This window comes from Phoca vitulina, unplaced genomic scaffold (assembly GCF_004348235.1).
Source record: "Phoca vitulina isolate PV1807 unplaced genomic scaffold, GSC_HSeal_1.0 scaffold3, whole genome shotgun sequence".
Classification (NCBI taxonomy): domain Eukaryota; kingdom Metazoa; phylum Chordata; class Mammalia; order Carnivora; family Phocidae; genus Phoca; species Phoca vitulina.
The window spans coordinates 16,286,277-16,313,917 of NW_022589706.1; the positions used below are offsets into that span (position 1 = coordinate 16,286,277).

Consider the following 27,641-nt stretch of genomic DNA (forward strand, 5'->3'; position numbering starts at 1 on the left):
AGTGCAGATGACACATTAATTTTAATTAATGTGTAATTAAAATACTAAGATTATCGGAACACTCGTTTGATAAATAAAACTTTTACCTCCTTAGTTTTTTGTTTTTGTTTTTGTTTTTAATATCCAACTGCAGGAAAGAACTAAATAGACTAACTTGGCTGGTCACATCTCACTAGCCTTGGCAGAAAGCTCTGATAAACTGGAATAAACTCTGTTAGAATATCTGAGCATATCCAGTTTATGATGTCCAAACCAAACTGCTGAAACCTTCCTCCTTAAGTCTGAGGTCTTCCCCATCTCCGTAAGTAACTCCATCCTTTGGGTTGCTGAGGCTAGAAGAAACCTGGCAGTCACCATTGCCTCTTACATTTTTCCCTCCAACTCCACCATCCAGTGTGAGCAGATGTTGTCATTTTGTTTTTAAAATATATGCATGTTTTCATCACATGTGACGTGTCCACTGCTTTCACTCTGGTGTAAGGCTCTGTCTTCTCTACCTCCATAGTCACAGTGGCCACCTAATTGGTCTCTGCTGCTTCTTCCCTTCTGCCTTACCATCTTTCTCTGCTCACCAGCCAGACTCCTGCTGAGCTTTCTTGGCTCAGTTGATCTTCCTCAACTCAAAATTTAAAATAAAAAGCTGAAGGCCTGGGGCGCCTGGGTGGCTCAGTCGTTAAGTGTCTGCCTTCTTTCGCTCAGGTCATGATCCCAGGACTCTGGAATCGAGCCCCGCATCAGGCTCTCTGCTTGGGGGGAAGCCTGCTTCTCCGTCTCCCACTCGCCCTGCTTGTGTTCCCTCTCTCACTGTGTCTGTCTCTTCAAATAAATAAATAAAATCTTAAAAAAGAAAAAAAAAAAAAAGCAGAAGGCCTGCATGCTTAGTGGTGTCCCCAAGAACATGTGCGTGCACACCCCTACGCACACTCACACACTCATAACGTCTCATTTAGTATCCTCCTGCAGTCTCTGTGTTCTAGCCACGCTGGTCTGCTTCAGGATCCTTGGACCTGCTGTTTATTTCCTTCGCGTGGAATCCTCCTTTCATTACCTCCTTCAGATCTTGGCTCAAGTATTATTTAAAATTGCACCCCATCTCCTGTCTTCCTTGTCCTTTCCTTCTCCGTTTCTCTTCATAGTGTTTACCCCACCATATGAAATTCTTTTTTTTTTTTTAAAGATTTTATTTATTCATTTGAGACACAAGAGATACAGAGAGCATGAGCAGGGAGAGAGGCAGAGAAGGAGAAGCAGACTCCCTGCTGAGCCAGGAGCCCGATGTGGGGCTCGATCCCAGGACCCTGGAATCATGACCTTAGCCGAAGGCAGTCCCACCATATGAAATTCTTAATTACTGTGTTAACTCTGCCAAGGATTTTGGTCTGATTTGTGCACTGAAGTGTCCTTAGTGCTTAAAAAAGGGCTGCCACATTGTAGTTGTTCAAATATTTGTTAAGCTAATGAATTTGTCGAGAAAGGAGAGAATGCTTGAAGGCATGAATTAGAGCCACAGACTGGATCATTGCCCACATAATTGGAATAAACGTTAAGTGTGAATTTTTTTTTAAACAAACTTAAATCATAAGTACTTCTTGAACATTAAAACATTCCTAGGAAAGTGTTTTATTTTGATTCTAGAATTGTGGCGTTAGCAGATATTGTGCTTCCAAAGTCAGTAAATGTTTATGCATCCTCAGACAGTATTTTAGATGCTTTCACATATAATATGCATAATTACTGCAGTTTTATGCTGGTATTAGCCACAGAGAGATTGTGATTGTTGAGAAGTTACATGTTCAGTAAGTTTCTAACCTGTGATTCCTGACTCCCAAGTCCAGAACTTGATCAGCACATTCTTGTATCACTCATGATGACATATTCTTTTAAGTCACCAAAATTTACATTTTATTTTAAATAAAAAGAGACCTAAGCAACTAAGCTGAGGGAGAAATAATAGAAACTCAGTTCACCCATAAACACTTTTATAAATATGTATATACATAAAAAGTACAAAGAAAGTAGAGGTAAACTTGATTCAGTCTCTTTAGCAGTTCTTAGTTCTGGACTGGAAAGAAACTTCTGTTGATTTGCTTGTTTTGAATAAATGTATTGTAGGGTTTATGAGCTGATTTACTACTACTGCTTTTCCTTCCCTAACATCCTTTACTCAGCACTTTTTTTCCATTTTTTTAAATTTTAAGTTCAGTTAATTAACATATAATGTATTATTGGTTTCAGAGGTAGAGGTCAGTGATTCATCAGTCTTATATAACACCCAGTGTTCATGACATCAGGTGCCCTCCTTAATGTCCATCACCCAGTTACTCCATCCCTCCAGCAACCCTGTTTGTTTCCTATGATTAAGAGTCTCTTATGGTTTATCTCCCTCTCTGGTTTCATCTTGTTTTATTTTTTTCCTCTCTTCCCCTATGATCCCCTGTTTTGTTTCTTAAATTCCACATATCAGTGAGATCATATAATAATTGTCTTTCTCTGATTGACTTATTTCACTTGGCATAACACCCTCTAGTTCCATCCACGTTGGGTGCAAATGGCAAGATTTCATTTTTTTTTTTTTTTTGATGCTGAGTACTCAGCACTTTTGAACTACTGGTTTTTCATGTCCCTCTCCACTTTCCCCACCCTCCTACCTTTGGTATCGTGGACAGGTAACAACATGCTAACACCAATCTGTTTGAAAAAGAGTAGTTGTATGTTTGTGTATGCATGCGTGTGTGTATTTATGTTTAAATTGTACCTGTGTATACTGTGCCATCTAGAATTCTAGCAAAAATATGGAGGCATATCATGGTTGAACCCCTGGGTGTTTGCTACTTTAAGGGTAGCAGCAGTATCAGGCGCTTTGATAGAAGTTTTTATCAATGTTATTGAAGATTAAGATATACATTTTAAGAAAAGAGTTTTCCCAGTTGGGAGTTCCTCAAAAGTAAAATTAGCTGAATATTCCATCTTTCAGAATTGCTAGATCACAAGTGTCTTAGTTATTGAGCCATGTTGATCTTGACTTTAGTCTCTTCATTACAGGTTCTGATGTCCCCTGGTCCCTAATTGGAAAAGGAATTACAGTTTTACTATCAGGATGGGAATCAGAATAGTTTATTATTCTTAGGAAGATTCTTTGAAAATTACTCAAAAACAGGTTTAGCTTTAGATTTATAATCCTTTTTAGCATTGCCAAAACCTAGAGTTGAAATTCTTGGTATATGTGATTTTCATACTTTTGATAATAGTGGTGATTAATTTTCTGTCATTATATAACAAGACTGTTTTCAAGTATTTGGTTGACAAAACTTGTTTAAAATTCAAGTGTCCGTAGAACACATCGTGTAAATTATGTTATCTAATTTAAAAGACTTTATTTCATCAATTCAGTATTCAGTATTTTTAAACATTTTTTTATAGATACTAAATCTATGAGGATTTATGTAAAAATACCAACTTGGCTCACATGTCTTACATTGTAGGCACTGAAAATATTTAAAAAATTTTTCACTTCTAGTCTCACCTGTTTCATTTTTTTCTCTCCTTTATTCTTCTATTATCATGTGATGTTAAAGTCTTATTTCACACACTGCTCCTGCAGTTTAGGGGTGTGGGAGGGTGGGGCAAAATAGCATGTGAAGAAGTCCGGAGACCTGAAACACCATGGGGTGTTCTGAGAACTGTGTTAAGTTCCAGTGTGGCTAGAACACATGTTGTCTTTGTATGGGTAGGAGGAGACCAGAAGCTGGATCAGGAAAAGACCCTGTGGGAATGCAGTTCTCCAGCTAAATACCAGCCCAGCAACCTGTATTCTTTCATACCTTTCTTAATGTTGTGTTCTCTTGCCCAAATTTTATTTCTTCAAGAGTAAGTCTACCTAGGTATATGTTAAAAGCTGGCAAATTTCTGTATCACCTTTAACGATCGCTTAAGTTTTTTCTGTTGAAATTTCTGGTGGTTTAAGAGTAAAGAGTAGATATCTAAAACTAATGATGTAATGTATGGGGATTAACATAACAATAAAAAAATTTAAAACTAAGAGTAAAGAGTAGAATTTAGAAAGAATAAAACAAAATATGTGACAAAATCAAAAGACTTTTATGGAGTGTCTTCTGACCTTAGATTCTTGATTTAATGGGTAAATATTCTTGCCCCGTGTTTAGGAACATAAAGTTGAAGGATAAAAATAAAGGAGAACTTAAGAGTCCATGGTTTAGAAAGTGACTTGCTACTTGTCATGAAATCAGTTTAGTGGGTTACAACTAGCATTTAAGTAATTTATGACAGAATAGGATACAATTATATCTACCAGAGTGTGTATCAGGTTGTTATGTAAAAATCTACTTTTGGTTATGGTAAGCAAAGTTTGAAAAACTCTATTTAAATATTTGTATATGCTTTTAGCATTTCTGTCTGTATTTTAAAGACAGTATCCATTCATTTACTCAGGTATTTGAGAACCCACTGCTTCTCTTTCTCCATCCCATCTCCCATTCATTGGGTCACCACTATGTGCCAGATACTGTTCCAAAGCCTTTACATGTATTAACTCATTGTTTTCTTCCATTACATGAATGTTATTTTTATCCCAGTTTTTCAAAAGGAGAAGCTAAGGTGCCTAGTGATTATTAACTTGCCTGAAATTGCATAGCTGCTAAGTTGTGAATCTGGGATTCAGTTCAAAACCAGGCAGTCTTTTCTTCAGAGCCCTTTTTTCTAACTACCAAGCTTTAAATGGTTACCTATGTAAAGACACCTCTCTCAAGGCACTGTAATAAGTGCTGGAGGTACGTCTGAAATGGTTCTTGATCTCATGGAACTTAAATATTTATAAATATATTTACAATCTTCTATGTTTGTTAAAATATATAAATACATACAGACATACCTAATGTGGGAAAACACTATATATGGTTAAGTAACCATATATAACTAGCATATTACCATGTTTCAAATTTCAGTATTATTGACTATAATTTCCATTGTATGGATATGCCATAATTTAACTATTCTTGTGTTGTCGGAAAGAAATTCCTAGTCCTTTCTTAGTAAGTAATATTGAATGCATTCATTATTGTCATTTCAGATTACTCTGTGAGGCTGTTTATAAAAGCATAAAAATTTCAAGTTACTGGTATCTGTTTCTAATTTTCTAAAGTAGTTTTTTTTTAAGATTTATTTATTTATTTATTTGACAGAGAGACACAGTGAGAGAGGGAACACAAGTAGGGGCAGTGGGAGAGGGAGAAGCAGGTCCCCTGCTGAGCAGGGAGCCCAACACGGGGCTCGATCCCAGGACCCTGGGATCATGACCTGAGCCGAAGGCAGATGCTTAACAACTGAGCCACCCAGGCGCCCCTAATTGTCTAAAGTTTATGCTTTAGCAGTAGTGCTGATCTACCTTCAAAAGCATTATATGTTAAATATTCAGTAGTTACAAACAAAACAAAATTCAGTAGTCAAAAATGGTGTTCTATATTAAACTGTCTTCTTTCAAAATCTGTTTTTAATGTTGTCATTGTAGCATGTATAAACCATTCCTAAATATTTTCTTTCATTCACTCAAATATTCGTGTGCCTACTATGTTTTAGAGCATATCATGAACTTTCTTCTTCTGGTTGTCAATCATGTATCCAAAATGGGGTGTATAACATTTTCACGTACTTAGATCATTGGTGCCTAGTGTGTTCCACGTTTTTGGGAGTTAGATAATAGGTTTAGGAAGATAAAGACAGCAGCTACCCTCTTGGACATAGCGTAGTGAAGGAGGCTATAACAACTTTCATGGAAACCTATTTGTCTCTTTTATAAGGAGTGAAATGTTTTGTAGACAGATGCATAGTCTTTAATACACACTAGTTTTGAAATTAAAAGGTATGTGGTTGGGCATCAGAATTTCTGATGGGCATTCCTATTATAATCCACTATCTGAGATATTAATGTTTATAAAATGAGTTACACAGAAGGGTTAATGCTATTACTGATGAAGATATTTTTTAAAAGACCTTTTAGGTTTTTTACGGTAACAGTTTGACTCTTAAATGTAATAATTCCGTAAGACTTTGTTTCTGCAATTTAAAAAACAGTTTCTTTGAGTCATCTAACTTGTTACCAAACAGTGGCATGCAGTGTGGATGCATGGTTTCCATTCAAATTTGAAGTTGCTTAGGAGTTTCCTGTCCCTTAATTTGGGGGATTTTTTTTTCAGTGCTTTTTGTTTCTCTTTTAGTTTAATAATGTTTTGAAGCACTGAAGTAAGCTGTCCATCTGCTTTTGTTGTTGTTGTTGTTCTGTTTTATTTTGTTTGTATTTTTAATTAGTGATAACCTGACTGAATGACCTGAATGACCTCACCTCCCTCAGCAAATAAATGTCTCTTCCCATGAGGCTAATACCCGTAGCAGTTTATGGGACGGGGCCCAGTTGGAAAAATGTGGCCATATACCTTTTTTTTTTGAGTAGGCTCCACACCCAACATGGGCTTGAGCTCATGACCCTGAGATCAAGAGTCACAGGCTCTACTGACTGAGCCCGCCAGGCCACCAGGCATGTACCCCTCATTCATCTGAGGGGTGTACCCTCTTAAGGAAATACTTTCCATGCTCATTTTTGTTTGGTCACCTAAAATTTATATTGATAACTGCTGTGACTTTCAAGTCCTCTTTAAAAGACCTCCAAATGTATCACTTCATGAAAATACTAGATGTCATTTGTAGGAATCAAATGGAGTTTCTGAATGGAGTTTCTGATTTTAGTGATTATATGTGATCCTAATTTTTAGTGGCTTTACTAAATGTGTATACAGTCTTGTTTTACAAATTCATTTACGTACATTGACTGGATTTTGAGTGAGACGCATTTGTAAAATTTAATTATTGTTTTATCAGGCAGGTTGAAAAAACAAACATAATTGTTGGACTTGATTTCTTTTGGAAGATAGATTGGTATAGCAGATTACTTAAATCTCTCTGAGCCTCGATGTCCTCGCTGTAAAAGGAGGCAGGCACCCTGTCAGTCTTAGGAGTGGTAGATCAGGATGAAATAACATGAAATGTTCAGCACAGTTCATGACATAGTGTCAGTAAGTGTTAGCCTCAGTACCACCCCTTTCCCCAACTGTATTCTGCGACAGAATTGTAGTACAAAAGTGCTGATATGGGGCACCTGTGTGGCTCAGTCATTGAGCGTCTGCCTTCGGCTCAGGTCATTATCCCAGGGTCCTGGGATCAAGCTGCGCATCGGGCTCCCTGCTCCGCAGGAGGCTTGCTTCTCCCTCTCCCACTCCCCCTGCTTGTGTTCCTTCTCTCGCTGTGTCTCTCTCTGTCAAATAAATAAATAAAATCTTTTAAAAAAAAAAAAAAGTGCTGATGTTCTGGCTAGAAGATGTAGATTTAAGTCCTAGTTCTTCTACTGCATGCTTTCTTGGATCAGTCACTTGACCACAGAGTGTTTGTTTTCTCTTCTATAAAATGAGGTTCTGAAAATTAAATGATGTAATGAGCAAGTGCTTCAGATCTAGGCTTTTTTCTTTATTATCTAGCCTATTTATTATAACTTGCTTTATTTCCCAATAGTTGACATAAATTTTTATGTGCAAAGGGGAGGAGCTGTATTTCAGAACATTAACCCAATAGTTGGGTGGAGGACGCATTTATTTGGAGGAGCAGAGTATAGGAGGCAGTGCCATTGTCCTTCCAGGTAGTTGTAACACGTACAGACCCAGTGAGAGGCTTCAAGCTGAAGTGGGAAGGGCCGGGGGTTGCACTGAGTGGTAAAACAATCAGTTTAAAAAGATGGCTGTGGCTGCAGTGATTTCACTGGGCCAGGTCTCTTGATTCTGTTCTTCATTAGTTTCTTTCCACCTCTCCTGGTAGAGTTCTTTCCTATATGCGATCCTGCCACTATTATCAGCTTTCTGAAGAGTGACCTACATTTTGTAATCTGCCTCCCCCACAACCTGCAATGAATCTAAATCTCAGAAATATGTAATTTTCTGACACTGGACTATAAAAGGTTTTCATCAGTTGACTCTACTTTTTCAAACAGGAAGTGGTTCCACTTTCTCCTTAGGACATACTTTTAGCTCTAGTTGGGAAATTTGTCATTTTCCATTTCTTGCCTGTTAACTTGACACAAGCTGTTCCATAGGCCTAGAGTATAACAGACCTCTCCCAGTGACTTTTTTTCCCCCTTTGGAAGCCCTTTTTATGGCTTGCTTTTATTAAAAATTTTCTGATCAGTTATCCTAAGGTAATTTTAATTGCTTTATGACAAATGTATGTGATAATTGATATCAATACGATATTGATAATTTAGTTTTACTTTCTTTGTGTGGCTTGAGTATTCCTTCTGTAACTATTATAGAGTGCCAAACTTGAGGCAAAAGTAGAGTGAATTCTTAGATTTAAAATGTGACATACAAACTTCTTATCCTATCATTTTAATAATGAAATGTTTTAAATGTTCTTATATAACAAAGGTGAGTTGGAGTGAGGAGGAAAGGGGGACAGACAACCTGCCAAGGCAGTCACAGAGCCCCAGTACAACCTGATAGTTAGCCATTATTGTCCATTGATACGTGCATACTCTTAATGGAAGTAAGCTTCAAAAACGGGAGCTCCATGGAATTTCAATTTAATGACTTCCATGGAATTTAAAATGATTCCATAATTAAAATGGGGCAGGGCCCTCTGCTGTGTTTATTAATGAGTTCCCTTTTGTGCAGGGGTGTGGGTGATTTCCAGCTCTCATGCAACACAGAATACAATAGGTGGTCAGTCAGAGCACCTACCCAGTGTTTAGACCTGTCTTTTAGGTGATTTTCATTTCTTCAGAAGAACTGAAGAATCTGTTGGGGCAAAGAGATTTGTGGGGTTTTGGTGGATCTCCATAAAGCAAAAGCTGTCACTCTGACCACCAGGCATGTACCCCTCATTCATCTGAGGGTTCACATTAAAAGTGACAGGGTGACGTAGTAGCAGCAGCCTCTCTGGTTTTCTTAGTCATGGCAGCAGTTAACAGTGCACGTAACACACCAACACTCAAGTCCTTATTTTTTGTTTTTGTTTTTAAGTCATTGAAATTATGAGACTATCATTCAGATGGAAGCATTGTAGTTCTTCGGAACCATTATGATCTCAAAAGGAAAGGAGAATGATACAGATACACTGGCTGAGGTGTTTTGAGGTGCATCGAAGTGTTCCAAGCTGTGACTTACCTTAACATGTTCTTGAAGTACCATGGCGTGGATTAAAAGGTATGCTTTAGAAATCTCCCAGTGACCCCAGGGTCATGGATAGAATGAACGCTCGTGATTCTGTATTTAATTATCACAATTAAATTTTTAAGAGATTTTAATATTTAGACTGTAGATGTGGTATGGATTTATGGTAATAGTACTTTTTCTTTTGTTAAAAAAAACCCATATATCATAAGGTTGATGACTGATTTCTCCCTCCCTCCCTCCCTCCCCCCACCCCCTTTGAGATACAGTTATAGAAGACACTGGGGTAGATATTTTCCCTGGATTTTAATAGTAATGGGCTGTAATTTCTTTCACCAGATAGTTTAGGTATTAGTCATGTATTGGTCTGTAATTAGCTTTGTGGTTTACATCATAGACTAGTTTCTTTGCAGTGCTGTCATTTCATGGCCTGAATAGGAAATAGATAAATGCTTTAGTTGGAGCCTTAATTTGACCAAATAAAATAATTCTTATGTGGACCGTTTATAGTTTGTGCTCATTTTTGTCTTTTACAAAGAATTTTTCCTGAGAGGAAAATGCATGGCTCCTTATTAACAGTGATTGTTGTTGCTTCACTAATTGTATGTATGTAATTAATCATTTATGTGTTTGTGGTATGTAGTCCCCCTGTTATTTGTGGTTGCTAATAGTGGTAATTCTAGGTTTCATATTACCCACTTAAGTGTCAAAAATTGTTAAGATTTTTATGTTCGTACATTTTATTTGACTGATGTAGTCAAAACCACTTTTTAATTATTTGGAGACAACCTAATTTTGTACTGTGTGCTTACTACTAAATGTTTTCCTATGGATGGTGGAAGTGAATGAACCCAGGAAGAATGCAGAGTTTATTAATGTTACATTAGGTTCAGAATTCTTTATCTTTTAGGTAATAAAGAAAAATATGTTGGGAAGGTAATGGTTTACATCATGGATAGATAAATTTAATAGAAATACACTAGTGCAGTCTGTAATTTTTATCGTTTCGGCTATCTTAACGTTAAGATCCTTTTGATACATCAGCAGTTAAATTCTAAATGAAATTTAGTTATTAAACCTAAGACAAAATTGCTTTATATTAAATTCCAGTCTATAATGACAGCGATCTAATCAAGTTTCTAGGTAAAGTAGGCTGCTTATTAACCAAGGCAATCATTCACTTCAACCAGGTATTTTATGTCTGATGGCACACAATAGTGTCTACTCTCCAAAAAAAGATCTTTTCTGACATAATGGGTTGGAGATGATATTCGATACATTGTTTACAAAATGTAATTCTCTATAATATTTGCTACTTTAACTTAAAAAATCTTTTTTTGGGGGTAGCACTTGGGAATCTGTTTTGTTTTGTTTTAACTCCACTGAGGATTCTTAATGTACAGCCAGGGTTGAGAACTCGTGTGGGAAAGTGTTCATAGAATTTATAGCTTAGTGGTTAAGAGCTTAGACTCGGGGGCCAGCTGACCTGTGTTTCAGATCTAACACTTAATTTTATTATTTTGACAGGTTGTAAAAATGATCTGGAAAAAAAGTTTAAATTTGTATTTTAAAAATGTAGTAAATAAGTATATACATATATAATTTATGTTAATGCATTTTATACGTGTGTATATAAAAATACATATATGTGTCTCTGTATAAATACCTGTATCAATAAATTACACACACAGTGCTGGGTAGGAAGCCAGTGTTAGACTAACAGTGGTGATGATTATTAAATATCCGATCAGGAACCTGGGGGGGTGTAGAAGGGGGGTGCTGTTACATTTTTTTCTTACCTTGAGTCTTACACATTCTCATGATCTTCCTAGAACTACATAAACAATCAGTATTTGATTGATGTTTTTAGTTCTTTGCGCTTTTTCTCATCAGTTAAAGGTGGCCACTAGAGACCTGTAATTTATCTATGGTCCTCTTATCCTGCTAGGTTGATGTGTGCGTCTCTAAAGCTATGTTTTTTTTTAAATTGCAGGTTTCAACCCACTCATTAGTGGGTCAAGAAATCGATTTAATGGATTATGACCAGCATTAAGACAACATATTAGAATAGAAAATAAAATACCAGGTGCACTGAATGTAGAAAAGAGTATTTTAAAAAATACTTTTGTTTCAAGTTTTTATTTTTTTATTTTTTTATTTTTTTTAAGATTTTATTTATTTATTCATGAGAGACAGGGGTAGAGAGAGAGAGAGAGAGAGGCAGAGGCAGAGGGAGAAGCAGGCTCCCTGCTCCCCGATGCGGGATGCAATCCCAGGACTCCGGGATCATGACCTGAGCCGAAAGCAGACGCTTAACCGTCTGAGCCACCCAGGTGCCCTGTTTCAAGTTTTTAAAATGCAGAAATAAACAAAATATATACCCATTTATGTGTATGTTGATTGGATTGTTTTAGTACCACTAAGTATATGCCTACCATAGTCACAGATGTCCCTCACAGGTGCTGTTAGTTCTGTCTTTTTTTGCCTTGCTAAGAAGTGACCAGGATAGGTTCCAGTTTGTGGCTTGTTAATGGTACGCCATGCTCTATATCACCTTCAAGGATCACCCTACCATCCCTTTTGTTTGAAGTGAAGGTTATTACCGGAGAGTATCTAAGGAGTACAGGAGAATAGGAGAATGTAATAACAGCTTTTGAGTGGCATTAATCAAGGCTGTTTTATCAAGTAGAGTGTTCTAGTATACTGCCCCTTGGCATACATCCTGGTGTTTATTATCTATAGATCCGTGTCTTCAAACTGCCAGTGGCAGCCCATTCTGGAGTCAATTTAATAAGTTGTTGCCTTTCTCCCCTAATTAAATGAAACAGAAAAGAACAGAATAGCAGGGCGCCTGGGTGGCTCAGTCGTTAAGCGTCTGCCTTCGGCTCAGGTCATGATCCCAGGGTCCTGGGATCGAGCCCCGCATCGGGCTCCCTGCTCAGCGGGAAGTCTGCTTCTCCCTCTCCCACTCCCCCTGCTTGTGTTCCCTCTCTCGCTGGGTCTCTCTCTGTCAAATAAATAAATAAAATCTTTAAAAAAAAAAAAAAGAAGAACAGAATAGCAGATGTCATGATTATATCCCAAATTTTATAAAATTTTTGTTTCAGGAGCATGTATATATACTGAATTGCAGAGACCCGAGTTCTGGTAACGATCATCTGAGAAACAATATGAAACTCGGTCTTATAAATCGAGGTTGCCAAACTGACCTCAGTCAGAAAAGACTTCAGATATCTAAAGCAGGATTGTCAGCCCAATAGTCTTACCTCTGATGGTAGGTTATAATTAATTAGATGTGAGACGTTGTTTTTGTTTTTTTGTTGTATTGTTGGCTCCCTAGCTTGCTTGCCCTGGTAAATATTTATAAAGGCTCATCGGTAAGAAATTTAAAATATTTCCTAGTTGAGGAATTTACTCTTACGCTACATTGATGAAAGTGACCCATTCAATTAAAAAAAAAACCCAAATCTGATAATATATACTAAAACCCACCCATTTTCCTATTCCTTATATGTTAAGACTTTTTCATGTAATAGGTGCTTCTTTAATTCAGAAGGTAGATAAAAATTTAATGTTGCAAAAAGATTAAGCATAAATCAGATACATGACAATATTTTGGGTGGTTAAATGTTAAGAGCTTTTAATTTTTTTTGGATTAGTGCCTGTGCCTACCACGATGTCCTCATAACAGGCAGATACTTGTTTTACAGATTTGTTGAAGATGATCACAGTTTCTGGTGAATATTTTAAAATAAATAAAGCTTCATGGTAGGACAATATCAGCATATGTATGTTTTAGATTGTGTCTAAAATAGTTTCTTCTGGTAAATTGTTTCATAGCAATGGAATTTGTATATTAGTTTTCTACACTTGGGAGTTGAAAAATGGAAGAACTCTTTGCCAGAATAGGAGGCCAAAAGATGATAAGCACAATTCATCTTTCTCTGCAAGTTCTTGGAATTTGAGTCAAACATACATAGTTCCTGCTCTGAATTGGGTACGATATACTAAACTTAAAAATCATGTTTTGAAATTACAGAAGATAAAGTAATAACCACCACTCCCCCCAACCACTGGATTAAGTTCCCCGATGATGGCTGCTTGTCTTTGCACTAGTAGGTACAGGCGTATGCTGCTTGTGGTGAAGGTAGAAACAAGAGCCTGTGGATTCTCTTACTTTGTTTCCCTAAAACCTCCCAGCCCCCACCTGTCCTTGCCTTCTCCCAGACTCTCCAGTTCTTCCTCCCCTCATCAACAGCATTGCTTGGCTTTTCATCACTGTTTTAGTCCTCTTACTACGACCTCATCACTTGCTACCTCATGCTGCTTGTCCTGTTGAGAGCACAAGGTTTCATGTTGTCACTTTGTGGCATTTGTTCTTCAAAACTGTGTTCCTTTACTTGAGTTATCATCTTGCGTGAGAAGAAGAGCAACTTGTATTCTTTTTCTTTGGTAGATTTTTCTTCCTAAAGTGTAGTTTAGAAAGAAACTAAACTACGTTCTAGTTTAGCTGTTGGCCTAAAATGGAGATCAGTGGCCACAGGTGGTACTCCAACCACATACCTAGGAGTAGAAGAAAGAACATAGCATAAATTACTATGTTAATTATTAGATATGGTTCCCGTATACTTTTGGTTACTAAAAACAAGTTAAAAACACTCGAGGAATGAAGATGAGCTGCTTCGAGAGATTTTAAAAAGATGTTTTTGATTCTGAAAATAACAAAGTTTTAAAAATCTTTTGTATAAATGGTAGCATTGTTAGCATTGGGCACTTTCTCAAGCTAATTTATATTTCATTACTTTGAAAAACAGTGCTATATTGCATGTGTCTGGGATCTGGGATATCTTATTAAAAGAAAACTTTAGAATCCCGTGTCAAGCATGAACCTAATTAAAAAGTGGAATATGCTGTACCAGTAATTGTTATGAAAATCAGGGACTATCTTCCTTTTCAAAAACACAACAATGTCAGTTTATCTTGTAATATATATATTTTTAAAGATTTATTTATTTAACTTAGGTTTGGGGGAGGAGAGTGTGCGCAGGAGCCAGGGGAGGGGGAGAGGGAGAGAATCTTAAGCGACTCTGCACTGAGCACAGAGCCTGACGTGGGGTTCGATCTTGCCACCCTGGGACCATGACCTGAGCCGAAATCAGGAGTCAGAGGCTTAACCGACTGAGCCACCCAGGTGCTCCTATCTTGTAATATTGAACTGGTAGGCGATTATGAGGAGAATATTCTGTAGGTGTGCCAGAAAATGTGTACACATGCCAAAACTGTTGCTTAAATGAGGAGTACAGTCTTCTTTATGGAGCCCTTATCCGCAATGTAGCCACGTTCTTACACATCAGAGCAAGTGAACTACAAGTAGAATAGTGGCAACCCTCGTTGCCCCCACAAGTCTTCAGGCATTGCTTTAACAACTATCATGTCAGCATATAATCTTTAAAAGTAATGACTGCAGGGGCGCCTGGGTGGCTCAGTCGTTAAGCGTCTGCCTTCGGCTCAGGTCATGATCCCAGGGTCCTGGGATCGAGCCCCACATCGGGCTCCTTCTCAGCGGGGAGTCTGCTTCTCCCTCTCCCTCTGCCTGCCGCTCTGCCTACCTGTGCTCGCTCTCTCTCTGTCAAATAAATAAAATCTTAAAAAAAATAATGACTGGAAATGTACTACTTTGGAAAATAGTGATCAGAAAGGACAACTGCCTACACCCCGCCGCCCCCCCCCCCACTTCCTTGATTATTTATTTTAAGGAATCCTGGGAGGAACTCTTAGGGTAGTTGGGTAGGACGAAGAGCATTTTCAAAGCACTTTGGTTGAGTGCTTTTGTGTTTCATTGCAGCAGTGGGTGGACAAAGGTGATTAAAAATGTGCTAGCAGTGCTGATGGTAGCAGCTAAGCAGCTAGATTAATCAAGTATGCATGAAATTTAGCTTTATTAAAACTCCATTTTGGTTGAAATTCCTGTGGAAAAAGTAATCTGTGAGTGAGAAGTTGTGACCTGGGGCAGGGACAGAGCAGATGCAGGTACTACGTTATCAAACAGGGGTGACTTGGAACAGGTAAAACCCACTGAAGGTACTTTTGAAATAAAAGCTGTTACTCCAGCTGCTGGGAACCAATTTTCAGTCCTACCCTCTCTACCCCCGCAATTATACACTCTGTTTTGTTGACTCCCATATCCCCTGCCCCTAGACAGTGACTAGTCAAAGCAGGTACTTAGTAAATATTTGTCAAATGAATGAACTTTTGATAATATAGGTTATTAAGATATGCATCTGTCCTGCCATGGCAGTTTACCAATGGACAGAATGAATGGATATATAAGGAAGTAATCACATTTTGAAATGATTGTGACTTCTACAGTTTTGTCATCAGTGAACTCTTTTGTGAGTTAGAATGTTTATTAAAGACCAAGAAAGATCTTTGGGCCCCTGGGTGGCTCAGTCGGTTAAATGTCCAACTTTTGATCTCAGCGCAGATCTCGATCTCAGGGTCGTGAGTTTGAGCCCAGGGTTGGGCTCTACGCTTGGGTGTGGAGCTTACTTTTAAAAAAAAAAAAAGCAAGAAAGTCTTGAGTGCGTAATAGCTAACATTTAATGAGTATTGGACTTAACAAAATGCCACCTCCACCTCTCCAGGTTGTTAAAATTAACATTTGTATTTTACATATGTGGAGACTGAAGCCCTAGAATAACTGTGAAAGGCCTAGAGTGTTGTTTTTGTTGTTGTTGTTGTTGTTGGAAAGACCTGGACTTTGGGGGAACAAAAGTTGGAAATAGTTTATACAATAATTCAACAGATTTTTCTCACAATGGTAGATCTCCAAGTGTGAGATTTTTTATAGGGAGAGAATGATTGTGATCTGTGCTTGTATCCCACAGAAGAAAAGCTCTGTATTTGAACTAAAACATTTCCATATTTGGGATTGACCAGATTTAGTTTGTTAGGAGGTGGACAATTGCCCTTTTATGGCCGCTAGACACTCCATCGCTTTTATTTCTCTTCAACTTGGTGGCTCTGGCACTTCCTCAAGCAATCCTTTTTCTCTTCCCTTTTACTGCTATCTTGCATTCCCGTGTTCCTCTCCTCTCTTCCCTTCCTACCCTATAATCTCCTCCCTCCCTCATTTACATGCAACCTGAACAAACAAGAACATTTGTTCTACATTCCTCTTATTAAAATAATATGTGAACAGTGCTTTTGAGTCCGAAAACTGGGCAGATCAAGTGAGAAATGAGGATGTTATGAAAATAGTATGAAATATAGGTCCTAGCAAGTTGTCCAAAAGTCAAGAGGGCTGACCCCAGGACAAGTAGTATTCCTCTTTCAGATTAAAAGATTTGTTGGGTATAATGACCAGACTAGTAGGATTAATTCTTGAGGAATACTAGAATCAAACCAAGGCACTGAGGGATAACCAGGAAAAAAATTAAAAATCACCAATTTGAATGACTTCCCTTTAATTTTGGTTTTCATTCCAAAGTTCAAATTTATACTTAAAGAATTAAGGATCTAATTTCAGTCTTAAACTTTCCTTCATACCTAGGAACCATCATCATTTTAAAAGCCCAGGAAGTTAATGTGTTAATTGCATCATTATATTGGCTTATATATAATGAGTCTTATATTAGTATTTGATTATTGATACTACAATGAAAAACTGCCTGGGTGAAATTGCTGGAGACCTATACCTGATACATGTAAGTTTTCCTTTCAGTTAGTTTTAGACCCATCAAAACTACACGAAGGAACATGGACTTCCAAGGACCTCTTTTCAGGAGTATTGTTTGTAGCTCCATTCAGATCTTTTTTTTAAGATTTTATTTGACAGCAAGAGAGGGAACACATTCAGGGGGCGAGTGGGAGAGGGAGAAGCAGGCTCTCCGCTGAACAGGGAGCTCGACGTGGGGCTCTATCCCAGGACCCTGGGATCATGACCTGAGCCGAAGGCAGACACTTAAGGACTGAGCCACCCAGGTGCCCCTCCATTTAGATCTTTATGTCACTTATAGAATCTGTCAGAAACATGGATTATCACTTTTTTTTAAGTTGTCAACATGCTTCATTAGAACATTGCTGTTCTTGAGCAAATAATAACAGTAATCTATAGCAGGACACTCTCCGTGGATAAAATAGTTTAATGAAGGTGAGGAAATTGTCATCATTGTAGCTTTTTGGATTTGAGTGAAGTCTGCATTTTTCTCTGCATTGTAAAACTTGTAAATTTAATATTGTTTATTTGGGAGACTATAATTTTTTTCTCCAATGCAGAAAATAATTTATTAATTTTAGATTGGTTTGTTCATAATTATTGTTTAATTCAAAATAGTCTAAATAATATTAGAGTTTAAGACCTACTATTCCGTAATTATTTTTTCTATTGCCTTTTTTTTTTCTTTTTTAACATATGACTTGCTATTCTGGTTTATTGGTTTAGTGAACACACGCTGTCTATAGGCTTATATTTGAAAACTTGATGTTAATACTGTACACCCTTGAGTCAACATGTGAATAATACAAGCTTATAGCTTTGGCCATATTTCTCTGATGTGCACTTCTGCTATTAAAAAAAAAAAGGGGGGGGTCGCCTGGGTGGCTCAGTCATTAAGCATCTGCCTTCGGCTCAGGTCATGAAAACAGGGTCTGGGGATCGAGCCCTGCATCCGGCTTCCTGCTTCTCCCTCTTCCACTCCCCCTGCTTGTGTTCCCTCTCTCTCTGTGTCTCTCTGTCAAATAAATAAAATCTTAAAAAAAAAAAAAAGATTGTTCAGCATGAAAGTTATGGCCTAAAAAAATCCACTGTGCATAATTGTGGAAACAGGTTGGCATTTTTTTCCATTACTGGGATATTTAGTTATAATTCTTTAAAGGCTCTGGATTCCACTAATCCCTAGAGCTATTAACACATCAGATTTCCCTGGTTTATTTAACCTTATGCCATTGTTTCATATTCTCTTATCCTTGGAATTCAACAGTTTGGTTTACTGAGAAATAGTTTACAGATTAAAAAGTGATTTTTCTGAAACATTAAATAAATTTTCATATGATAGGTGGTTTGTTGAATGGAAAAAGCAAATAGGCATTTATTTTTCAGTGAATTAGGGGGGAAAAAAAGTCCTTACTTGGGGAAGGCAAAGAAGATAAACAGTTTAAGGACCATAGGGTAGGTCTCATTCTCTTGACCTTAGTATGGTCGGTGTGTAATCAGAAATAGGGGAAGGTCCTACCTTGTGACTTTCTGAGCTTCAGTTTTCCCTTCTAAGTTTGAAATAATGCCTACTCTTAGGGTTGTTAATGAGAATTAAATGAGAGCATATATAAGGAGATATATTCTGTTTGTTGTTATGTACTTTTTTCTTCTGATATATGAGGCCAGTTTCGGAAGCTGTGGATGTAAGTAGTAACGGGAGCTTTATCTAACCTTATGGAATCAGGGAATGGAAATACAGAAGATAATTTGAAATACAGTTGGTAGCATTAATCAATTAATTGCTTGCGACAGAAGGTAAGAATGAGGAGAAGAGGTCAATAAAACTCATACTGTAGAGAAGAGAAACTGCATGTCTTTCGGGAGCACGCAGGTATGGAAGTTGGTGAAAGGAATGTTAAGAATTAAGTTGCTGCAGTGGACTTTAAAGAAAACCTATCCTATTTTCTCGTTAGACAATTGGATGTCAGGTAGTTGACTGGACAGTTAATTAGTAAATTAACTCTTAACAACGGCTTTGCAGTTTGCCTAATTTAAATTCATAGCACAGCAAAATACTGAGTAAATACATATAGCACGAATGACCCAAATGATGAGAGTTCAGCCTGCATCTGTGAAAGGCCTTATCCTTGTTTTCTTCATTGCTACCCCTTAAATCACAAAGCTTTTGCTCCTGGATTAGTGCTTCACTACCGTAAGTTACTGATGATCGATATTTTTAATCACTTACAGTCATATTCAATGCAGAACCTTTCTTTCATCTGTGTTGGGCAGAGGCTGCTCAGATGATTGTTAAGAGTTTCAGGTTGCTTATAGCACCACCCAGGGAAAAACGGTTTGCTGTCAGATTGTACTATCAACCCCTGTACCCCTGTGTTGTGTATTACTTTTCAGAGCCCACCCCTCCACCCCCGGGCCTCCTGTGAGGTTTGAGGGAGCAGATACTAGCTCCTTGGCCTGTGTTTTTGGTCCTAGGGGCGCATGAAGGCAGTGTGACAGGTTAATGGCTCAGATACACTTTGGCAGAAAGCCATTCTTTAAGATTTGAGTTGTGGTTAAAGACCACTTCTTCAGAGTGGTTTTGCGTTACCACAAATGCAGGTTTATTATAATATGACATGTGATAACAGAAGGCAAAGTTAAAATTCGGAAGAAATATCGTTTTGGGTATTAACATTCAGGCAGAACGGTATTTCTTTATTCATGCAATGGTGCTATAAAAAACATTTTGGAGGGGCACTTGGGTGGCGCAGTTGGTTAGGCATGGAACTCTTGGTTTCAGCTCAGGTCATGGTCTCAGGGTTGTGGGATAGATCCCCGCGTGGGCCTCTGCACTCAGCAGGGAGTTGGCTTGGGTTTCTCTGTCCCTCTGCCCTCCCACGTGTGCGTGTGGATGTGCAAATGCTCTTTCTCTCTCTCTCAAATGAATAAATCTTAAAAAAAAAAACCAAAAAACCATTTTGGAAATCTCTTCCCCATTCTGAACATATGACTTTTGATTTTATTATTTTTGTTTATTAAAATTCTCCATTTTGGGGCGCCTGGGTGGCTCAGTCGTTAAGCGTCTGCCTTCGGCTCAGGTCATGATTCCAGGTCCTGGGATCGAGCCCCGCATCGGGCTCCCTGCTCCGCGGGAAGCCTGCTTCTCCCTCTCCCACTCCCCTGCTTGTGTTTCCTCTCTCGCTGTCTCTCTCTCTCTCTGTCAAATAAATAAATAAAATCTTTAAAAAAAGAAAAAATTCTCCATTTTAATTCAGTGTCCTATTTTAAATTTTATATTTTAAAATGATTGCCATCTTTTATTTTGCCCTTAGGGACAGGATTCTTTGAAAGTGCTTAACTCCTTTATAAACCTGAGTCATAGGGACGCCTGGGTGGCCCAGTCAGTTAAGCATACTTTCGGCTCAGGTCATGATCTCCAAGGTTTTGGGTTCCAGCACCCCCCCACCCCCCAAGGGCTCCCAAGGAGTCTGTTTCAGATTATCTCTCCTTCTGCCCCTCCCCTGCACTTGCGTGTGTGCTCTCTTTCTCAAATAAATAAATAAAATCTTTAAAAATAAATAAATAAATAAACCCGAGTCATAGCCTTACCTTTATGCATTAGACTTTATTTTGGCTATCCTATCCATAAATGTTCTGGTCTGGGTTATTTAAAAGGAAAATAAAAGGCGGATGCACTGCTGAATTCAAATACTTCAGAATACCAAACTGTGTGTTTGAGATTTGGTTATTTAAGAAATTGGCCAAACATGGCTTGAAGGGGGTTCAGCTAGTACTGTGTCTGTATAATTTCTACCAACAGAAAAAGGAACGTAAAACCTCTTTGTTAACTGAAGATGTCTGTGTAGATTCTTGGTCCTTTGCAACTCAGAAAAAAATGTACCTTGCAGAATTATGATTGATAGTGTAAATAGTAGAGTCATGAGACTCTCATAGTTCCCAGTGCAATTGTAACATTTGCCCTTGTGCAGGGAAAATGTAAGAGTAATTGTCCAATTTATGACATACACATATGTGCACACATGTCTGTATGTATGTGTGTAGTAGCTGAGGTATGGCTTCCACAGTAGTTGTCTTTAGATTTACTAAATTTTATGTATGTATAGTTTTAGATAGCATTTTTTCACTTTCTAGTATTCAAAGAAAAATTTACCCTTTATCTTTGTAAATTTTAGTCAGTAGCTGAAGTACTGGGAGGGTAATGAAAGAAGGTTTCTGAACTTTCAGGTTTTTTGTTGACCCTCATTGAAGCAAACCAAATCTTGTTATCACAGAAAGTTTTAGAATCAATTACTGCACTTTAAGATCCTATGGTAAAAATTCATACCCCAGGGGCACCTGGGTGGCTCAGTCGGTTAAACATCTGCCTTCAGCTCTGAGCCCCACACGGCTTCGCACTCAACTCCACTCCTCCCCCCTCCCCGTTCTCTCTCTCTCTCTTTCAAATAAATAAAAAATCTTTTTTAAAAAATTCATACCCCAGGCACCCTCTTCACATGTTAGTGTCCAGAATTGAACTGTAATTAAATTCTATCTTAATGCAGAGTGTATGGAAAATCATGAACAAAGTTCATGTTATGTTTTGTTCGGAACAAGTTATGTTTTGAACAAAATTTACCATTATGTAAATTTGGGCAAGGTGGTTTCTAAGCTAATTTCTTCATCTGTGTAATGAGGACAACAGCACCCACCTTGTAAGACTGATGTGTGTATGAAGTTGAGATAGGTGGGCACAGTTGCTGGCCTCATGCCAGCCCTCTACTAGCTGCTATTACAGTGTAATCTGTAGGGATAGGGCCCTGTTTCTTATTTGTTGCCAGTATGTTGCAAGTCTAGTGCAGTGCCTAACACACAGTAGGCACTTAAATGTGTATTATTAAATGGTTAAAATAAAAAGGAACCATGGGACACCTGGGTGGCTCAGTGGGTTAAGCATTTGCCTTCAGCTCAGGTCCTGATTCCAGGGTCCTGGGATCGAGCCCCGCATCGGGCTCCTTGGTCAGTGGGGAATCTGCTTCCCCCTCTGCCTGCCGCTCCCCCTGCTTGTGCTCTCTCTCTCTGACAAATAAATAAAATCTTTAAAAAAAATTAAAAAAGGAACCAGAATCTAGGAAAACAGTTATACCATTCTCTCCCTCCTTCCTCTTCTCAGTTTTAGATGAGATAGGCAAAGGAAGCCAATTTTAATAATGGGAGCATTCCAATCCTAGTACATATTTAGTATTTTTCCATGACACTGCATAATTAGTAATTTTTTTTAAAGGCACAATCTTGTGATAGGTTATATGCCAAACAGAAGACCACAGATAATCCTAGTTTTTTGCCTACTAAGTAGGAGAGATTGTTGGAATATCTGATCTGCAGTTTGGATGGAGAGGGGAGAAGAGTTTTGTTAGGACTTAAGTCCTCACTGGCATAATATTTAACTTTTCTCAATATGGAATACATACATCTTGGAATGGTGTAGCCAAGGACTAGAAATCACCGACTTATAAAATTTTGGTGTTAAAATTTGAAGACAATAGGAATGAAGTCCAGGAAAGAACTTTTTTTTTCTCAAAACCAGCCATTCGTTCAAAAATATTAGATATGTATATTTATACACACATACACACAAATATTTTTCTAAATTAATGTAATAAACCTACAAAAACAAGGCACACAAATTGTTAATGTACAATAAAGTGAATTTTCACAAAGTGAATATACATGGTGTGACCATCACACACAGATGCAGAAATGACCAGCTTCCTAGAAGCCCTCTTGTAGCCCCTTCTAGTCTTAGTCTCTATACTGTTCTTTTGAAGGTACCTGTATCCTGGTGAACACTGCAGATGACTTTTGCTTGTTTTTGAAGTTCTTATAAGCAGAATTATACAATTTTGTACCTTTTTGGGTCTGGTGGCTTTTGCTAGTGATCACCTGATCACATCTGTGGCGATAGTTCACTTTGCTAGTAGCACTCTAGTGTATGATTATTTTATAATTTGTCTGATCCTTGAAAATGGCCTTTTGGTTATTTCTGGGGGTGTCTGCTGATGCTGTGGACATTCTTGTACGTGTCTTTTGGTACCCATTTATACACATAATGTGGTTATAACGTGTTTACTAGTTCTGAACGTCATCAGCAATAATAATCACAGTCAGCAAGCATATATTGGAAACTGTTGCCAGTCATCTTAGCAGTATTGCTACATTCTCAGGTGTACTTTTATTAAGGAAAAGGCACGGACCTTTATGTACTGCCTAATTGCATGATACTGCTTCTGAGGCTATTCTATTCCACAGGCAGAGTCAGGATTAATTTAGGAAGAGACCCATTGGACCTTTTACAGGGAAACATTCTTTTCCTACTTCTCCTGTTTCCTTCCATGTGATGTGTAATGCTAGGCCTCTCTCCACCGTGTTTATCCTTTGATTCCTCACCAGGTACAGGAAAATTTTATTTTTAGAGTATTAGGACTCCATATAGAATCTAACTTTAAAATTGCAAGGTCTTTTGGCTTAATAGTTACGCTTTTTTTTTTTAACTGAAAATTACCTATTTTTCCATAGTTTTTTAATTCTTGGGAGGCAGGAACTTACCCTGAGAAACCTCCTGAAATGTAACTTGTCTTCCTCATATCCTTTCCTACTAAAACTCTCTTTGGCCCTTTTTGCTGTAGGTCAAGCTTCCCTAACAGAAATCATTGATAGTCACTTCTTGGGGTTCTGACCTATCTCAGTGCCAAACGCCTCTTGTTCACTTGTCCTAGGCAGTGGTTAACAGATAACTAGAGCCCTTTCCAGACAGGTGTTTTATACACTAAATGTTGCATGTATTTCCAAGAGTAAAACCCGTGAAGAACAGGTGAAAAAAATCCTGTTATGGGTGGTTGTATACTCCTACAGCCTTTTTCTTCTTCTTCTTTTTTCTTTTTTTAAGATTATATTTATTTATTTATTTAGAGGCGAGCTCACACAAGAGCGGGGGTGGGGGGAGAGGGACAAGCAGACTCTGCGCTGACCATGGATCCCTCCTCAGGGCTCGATCCCACGACCCTGAGATCACAACCGAAGCCAAAATCGAGAGTCCTAGCACTGACTGAGCCACCGAGGTGCCCCATTCTTATGGCCTTCTAAATTTCATTTGAGGTAGGGGAAAATGTCTTCTACTTTTGCTGGCTGCTTCTTCTTTCCTTCCTTCCTTCCCTCCCTACCTTCCTTGTCTCACTAGCATTGGAAAGAATATTTAGGAGATGAGAGAAAAGTTAATTCCTCTTCTGATTAATATCAGATTTATTTCTTCTTGCAAAAAAATTTCAGTTGACCACCTAGCCTTCAAAGAACTGACAACTTAACATGTCTGACAGAAAATTTGTAAAGAGGAAAAAATCTTCACTACTTATAATTTGAGGTAGGGGTGAGAAATAAGAGGGGAAGTGCATGGGAGAAAACTTTGTGACTTCATCTCATATACAAGCCAGTTGTCCATGATGACTTGTGGATTTTCTATGAAAGATGTTTAGTCCTAAACAGTTTTTGATGGGTTGCTTACATGCTGTCTGGGCTGCCCTTCCTTGAAAGGTATAGATTCTCAGATAAACTCCTCTCTTTCCTTTTGTATCTTTGCTTTAATAGTAGTAGGAACCATTTGTGTGTATATGTACACATGTGTACTTTTTATATATACATATACTCCTCATTTCTTTCGTTTGTTTTGGCACCTACTTGTCTGTTTTTGTTACCAGACAGGTGTCACTTGACCTGGTAGTAACATAGGACCCCTTAAAGCAAAGCCACTATCCCTCTGTAAGCCATGGGTTTTTTTTGGTTTTCTTTTTAATGAGATTACATGTTCTTTTTTTTTTTTTTAAGATTTTATTTATTTATTTGAGAGAGACAGAGATAGCAAGAGAGAGAACAAGTGGGGAGGAGAGGGAGAAGCAGACTCCCACTAAGCAGGGAGCCTGATGCAGGGCTCAGTCCAGGACCCTGGGATCATGACCTGAGCCGAAGGCAAACGCTTAACCGACTGAGCCACCCAGGCGCCCCTGTAAGCTATAGCTTAAGGCAAAACTAAATGTATTTTTTGTGTGTGGTAAAATGTATAGAACCTAAAATTTACCATTTCAGCTATTTTTAAGTGTACGGTTCAGTTGCAGTAAGTACATATACATTATTGTACAACCATTACCACCACGTCTCCAGAGCGTTTTCGTCTTCCCAGACTGAAACTCTGTACTCGTTAAACACTAGCTCTCCGCCCCCCGCCCCCACCTCCAGCTGCAGCCCCAGCCCCAGCTCCTGGCAACCACCATTCTACTTCTTTGTCTATGAATTTGACTGCTCTAGGCACCTTATATAAATGGAATCCTAGAACATTTGCCCTTTTCTGTCTGGCTTTATTTCACTTACCATAATGTTTTCAAGGTCATCCACATGGTAGCATGTATCAGAATTTCCTTTTTTAAGGCAGAATAATATTTCACTGTATGTATATACCACATTTGTTCTTGTCTTCATTCATCAGTATAGGCATTTGGGTTGTTTCCGCCTTCTGGCTGAGGTGAATATCACTGCCATAAGCATTGGTGTACAAGTGTCTGTTTGAGTCCCTGCTTTCACTTCTTTTGGGTTTATACCCAGAATTGGAATTACGGATCAAGTAGTAATTGTTCAGCTTTTGGAGGAGCCACCGTACTGTTTTCTACAGTGGCTGCACCATTTTACATTCCCATCAGCTATGTACAGATTCTAGTTTCTGTGCATTGTCTCCAGCACTGTCTTCTCTGTTATTGTTGATGGTCGCCATCCTACTGGGTGTGAAATGGTATCTCATTATGGTTTTGATTTGCATTTTCCTAATGATTAGTGATGTTGAACATCTTTTCACATGCTTATTGGCCTTTTGTTTATCTTCTTGGACAAATGTCTATTCAAGTCCTTTTCCTATTTTTTTTTCCTTTTTCTATTTTTAAATCAGGTTTTTTGTTGTTGATTTAGAGGAGTTCTTTTTATATTCTGGTTATCTGTCCCCTATGAGATGCATGGTTATTTACATGTATTTCTAAACCAATATACATATGTATTTGTTTCGAAGGATCCATTTCAGTTTTACCGTATTTATTAGAGTAAATATCATTGAGTAATCCAGCCTTGAAGGAGTAGTGGTGTTTTATTGAGTGCTTATGCAGTGCCAGGCACTCTTAGATGCTATACACATATGAACATTTTAAATTCTTGCAAGAATCCTATATGGAAGTACTTTTATCTGTGTTTTCAGTTGAGGAAACTGAGAAAGAGTTTAAGTAGCTTCCATTAGTTTGCCTTAAAGCCAGGATTTGAGTTTAAGCAACCCAGCTCCTGACTCCATGTACTTAACCACAGCACTTGGTTACCTCTCCTGTGTATGATACATTTTGTGTTCTCATCAGATGATACTTTCCACTTCTTGAACACTGCCTTACAAAGCAGTTTATAAGGTCAGGTAAAGTGTCTGAAGGAGTTCTTAACAAAAATTAAACAGATAGTTAAGATTGAAACCTATTTAAAGTTCTTTAAGTTGCGTAGTATTTCCCTTTGTGGCAATATGTTTTCCATAAGGGTGTGAATTTCCTTATTTGAATTGGGCGTATTTTTTCTAAAGTAGCCCACCCAGTGAAATTTGCGGAGACAATTTTTTTGAGTAAATTTTTAACTTGTGTGCCTTTTTCTGTTTTTATTTTAAGTTAGCTGTATTCTAGACTTGGTGTGAGTTGATTCCTAGAGAATGTGATTTCATTTTGCTATTTACCTAAATCAAACTTAATTAGTAAAGAATAAAACACCTGTTTAATTGTATAATGCATTGTAGAGCAAAATGGAGTTTTTGCCACTGCCCACCATTATCACAAATAATTGTGTGTAGAGTTGTATGTATTGTTTTATATGTGTACTTGGGGGGAGAGGATAAAAATGTAGATCTTATTTCCTCATTGAAAATGAATGCTACTGACTGGATTGTTTTTTGTTGTGTGTATATAGCCATGACTGGGAGGTTATATGTAATCAGCAATCTATTCCTAATTATACACATTGGAATTTAAAATTTTTTTGTTAATACAAATGATGCTTTATTCAGTATCTTGGTATGCATATTTGTCTACCTATATAATAAATTTCCAGAATCAAAATGACTAGGAATTCAAAGGAATTCACATCTAGAATTACAATAGACATTGTTAAAATGTCTTCCAAAAAGATTGCACAAATTTAAACTCCCAACAGTGCATGAGATTTCCTGTTTCTCCACTTGTACACTAGCACTGAGTATTATCAAACTTTACATCTACAGCAAGCGAACCTTGCATAATTGTCGTGAGAACATAAAAGCTGTGCCAGGAAGCTGGCCATAGTCTTTTATGTGACACCTCCCATGAATGTTTTTTGATAGGTTTGTCACCACCAGGTTCTGTGGCAAGCAGGGTCAGGCCAGCAACTTGATCAAGAGATTAGTATTTCTCTGAGTGTGGCCTTTTTATTCTGATATAATTTTAGTTTACAGAAAAATTGCAAAAATAATACAAGGAAGCTCACCCAAATATTTCAAGTGTTAACATTTTACCACATTTGCTTTATTCCTCTATATATTTACACACACACATACACACACACACACATTTATTTTCTCTAGACCATTTGAAGGTAAGAAGTAGACAACATACCCCCTTACTTTTTTCCCT

The 27,641-nt window shown here is 37.9% G+C and overlaps 1 protein-coding gene across 10 annotated transcripts in view; it reads left to right on the forward strand.

Annotated features, from left to right (window-relative positions):
• Positions 1-27,641, forward strand: part of RBPJ (recombination signal binding protein for immunoglobulin kappa J region) — a 217,247-nt gene that overhangs the window by 141,017 nt on the left and 48,589 nt on the right. For 4 of the 10 annotated variants that reach the window (XM_032400135.1, XM_032400130.1, XM_032400128.1 and 1 more), the window contains exon 2: positions 9,075-9,257. The exons of the other annotated variants lie outside the window; for them this stretch is intronic. Coding sequence is in view for 2 of the 4 variants with exons in the window: in XM_032400128.1 (XP_032256019.1) it covers positions 9,241-9,257 (17 nt within the window). In the remaining 2 variants the exon portion in view is untranslated. The remainder of the gene's footprint in view (positions 1-9,074; positions 9,258-27,641) is intronic. 10 annotated transcript variants of the gene reach the window in all.